The 3046-nt window shown below is 27.2% G+C and overlaps 2 protein-coding genes across 2 annotated transcripts in view; both read left to right on the forward strand.

Moving 5' to 3' along the window:
* The window catches only part of LOC117179700 (probable E3 SUMO-protein ligase RNF212), a 19542-nt gene extending 17649 nt beyond the window's left edge, over positions 1 to 1893 (forward strand). Inside the window, exon 4 of the mRNA XM_033371726.1 lies at positions 1025 to 1893. Coding sequence (XP_033227617.1) covers positions 1025 to 1262 — 238 coding nt within the window. The 3' untranslated portion in view covers positions 1263 to 1893. The remainder of the gene's footprint in view (positions 1 to 1024) is intronic.
* Positions 1415 to 3046, forward strand: part of LOC117180744 (cystine/glutamate transporter-like) — a 43760-nt gene continuing 42128 nt past the window's right edge. Inside the window, exon 1 of the mRNA XM_033373235.1 lies at positions 1415 to 2162. Within this exon, the coding sequence (XP_033229126.1) occupies positions 2138 to 2162 (25 nt within the window). The 5' untranslated portion in view covers positions 1415 to 2137. The remainder of the gene's footprint in view (positions 2163 to 3046) is intronic.

The raw sequence follows: 3046 nt of genomic DNA on the forward strand, positions 1-3046 counted from the left end.
TGAAAAAATTAAACCAATTTGTTGAAAATTCGTTTTCGTAAAAAAAATGTTTAATTATATTTTTTTGGACAATTATTTATCTTATTTAGTCAAAAATATAACGGTTGTTGCGACAATTATCTTTTTGATTTAAAAATTCAACAATTTGGTAGAAAATTTAACTATATTGTTGAAAATCCACTTTTTAATTAAAATTGTGTCTATTAAAGTTTTGGCTGACAATTTATCTTTTTTTTTTCTTGAAAATTTGTCTTTTCAGGTGAAAAATTCAAATAATCTGTTCCAAAATTTAAACATTTGTTTCAAAATTAATACTTTTGAGTTGAATTGTTAACTCTTTTGTCGAAAATTCGTCTTCTGGGCTTGAAAATTCAACCATTTTCATCTTTTGGTGTGAAAATTAAACAATTGGGTAAAAAATGTAACTATTTTGTCTTGAAATTTCCACTGTGTTGCGAAATTTAATCTTTTGATCTTAAAAATTCAAGAATTTGGTAAAAAATTTATCTAATTTATTTTAAAAAAATTCTTTTGACAAAAAATGTAACTATTACATTTTTGGTTGATAATTTATCTTTTTTATTTGAAATTTTATATTTTTGGGTGAACAATTAAATTAATTTGGCCGCAAATTTAAACATTTGTTTCAAAATTAATACTTTTGGGTTGAAATTTTCACTCTTTTGTCAAAAATTCTTTATCTGGGCTTGAAATTTCAACTACTTTGTTGAAAATTAATTTTCGAAAAAAAATATTATTAAAATATTTCATTTTTTCATCTTTGAGCTCTATAATTTATAAAAGTTCGAAATTCAGCAGTTTATAAATTGAAAACTTTTAAACTTCAAATTTAAAAGTTTGTAATTCAATTGTTTAACTTTGAATGCTTTAATTTGTTGTTTATTAGTTTATATGGAAAAAATATTGAGAATATAGTTTTGTTTTTTAAATTTTAATTGGCCGTGAAAAATGTTTGCGAGCCGGGAAATAAAAAATTTGATAGGGATTTAAATTTTTTGTACAGTTCCACTGGTTCTGTGAGACTTCCCGGGCAATCATTCCCTGTCCCGGAACATCTTCAGCGATCGGTTCTACGACCAATCAGACACGAGTCAGTCAGCCGAAATGGAGAATTCAGAATTCCAAGTGTTACCAGAGTTCCCAGATCTGTTGGAAATTCCATGAAGTCTTCTTCGCGTGCCAGCAGTTCTTCGAGAGGAACTCCTTTTTCTAATTACACTCCCAACTCTGACAGAAGTTAAATTAAAAATTTAATTACTCTTACAAATAATTTATTTCAATTTAAAAGAAGAATCAATTGATTTTTTCACTCGTCAGAGTCAATCGTAAATTACAAATCGAATTAACCATTTTTTAAATTAATTTTATCTAAATTTTGAAGAAGAATCAATTGATTTACTAATTTGATAAATTGTTCCAAACTTTTCAAAGTTCTCGTTTACTTAATTTAATAATTGTCGAATCGGAAATGAATTTTATTTTGAATTTGAAACGAAAAAGTATAATTTTCTTTTGTTTATTTGTTGAATTAGGAAATTATTTTTGAAAAATCGCGATCTATTGAAGAGGATTTTTTGCAGATTACTGTCGCGAAAGAATAAATAACTCGTGCCGAGTCGCAAAAGGGGTCCAATGAGAGGGATATCGAGCGACGCTTGGCGCCGACGCCGGGCGTCGTTGGATAAAATTCTACAGTAGAAATTCCTCGACTTCGACCAGTTCGCCGCCGGTGCTCGTCGTGTCTGCTTTGTCCCTCAAATTACCTCCTTCTTCTCGAAAAAAAGACTCTAATAATTAAATTAAATTTAAAAAATTGTTTAAACAATTTTAATTGAATTGAAATTGTTGAGAAAGTGAAAAAAAAAAAAAAAAGAAAGAAAGCGCGGCGAGTTTTTAAATCACGGAATTTTGTTTTTTCTTTAAATTCTTTGTTGGAGTTGCGAGGGTTTTTCGAAGGTGGAATTCGTAATTTTTGAAGGAGAATTGAGGCAAGAGAAATCTAAAAAGAAGAGGGACTGAGAAGTGTAAAAAGGAAGTGATTTTTTTTGAAAAGTCGGCAAAGTGTCATGAGAGGCGGTTTCACAAGCCGCCCTTCTTTTTGGTCCCTCCAAGAGTCATGCATGTCGCGCCCTTCAAACGAGGTAAATTATTGCACAGGCGCAACATGTACTCGTTTTTATTTAATTGTCAACTGACCACGTGAAATCACACGTTATTTTTGTTATTCTGTTGTCGATGGAAAATTTCGAAAGAGTTTCCTATTCGATTTTAAAGTCAAATAAATAAATAAATAAATAAATATTTTCTTATTATTATCGAATTTGAGTTTGATTTCACTTTTATTTTATTATTATTTTACACATATTTTATAGTATTATTTTGTAAGAATTAATTAATATTGTTTATTATTGACTTTTTCAATAGTTAATCATTTTTTTCGGGTTTTTGTTCTGTATAATTCTTGAATTTTCGCAGGATGAAAGTTATGTAATCTGCAAAAGATACGCAAACAAGGGGATATTATTTTGTTAAGAAAAAGGAATTTTTTCCCCTTTTTTACAAAAATTTAACTAATAAATTTTTCGTTGACAATTTATCTTTTTTTGGGTTAAAAATTGAATTAATTTCGTAGAAAATTCATACTTTTAGGTTTAAATTTGCATTGTTTTGTAAAAAAAACTCTTTTTTGGTTACTCATTTATCTTTTTTAGTTGAAAATTTAATATTTTGATCGTTAATTCGTCTTTTTGGAAGTAAAATTCAAATTAATTAACAGAAAGTTCAAATATTTGTTTCAAAATTCATATTTATAGATCGAAATTTTCACTTTTTCTGTAGAAAATTCGTCTTCTAGATTTGAAAATTGAACAATTTTTGAAAAAAATTTAACTATTTTTTTGAAAATTCATTTTTAAAAAATTAGCTGTTCCATTTTTGGTTGTAAGTTAATTTTTTTTTAGTTAAAAATAATACTGTTTTGTTGAATATTCGTCTTTTTGAATTAAAATCTCATGAACTGAGTAGA

The sequence above is a fragment of the Belonocnema kinseyi genome, chromosome 9 (assembly GCF_010883055.1).
Source record: "Belonocnema kinseyi isolate 2016_QV_RU_SX_M_011 chromosome 9, B_treatae_v1, whole genome shotgun sequence".
Classification (NCBI taxonomy): Eukaryota; Metazoa; Arthropoda; class Insecta; order Hymenoptera; family Cynipidae; genus Belonocnema; species Belonocnema kinseyi.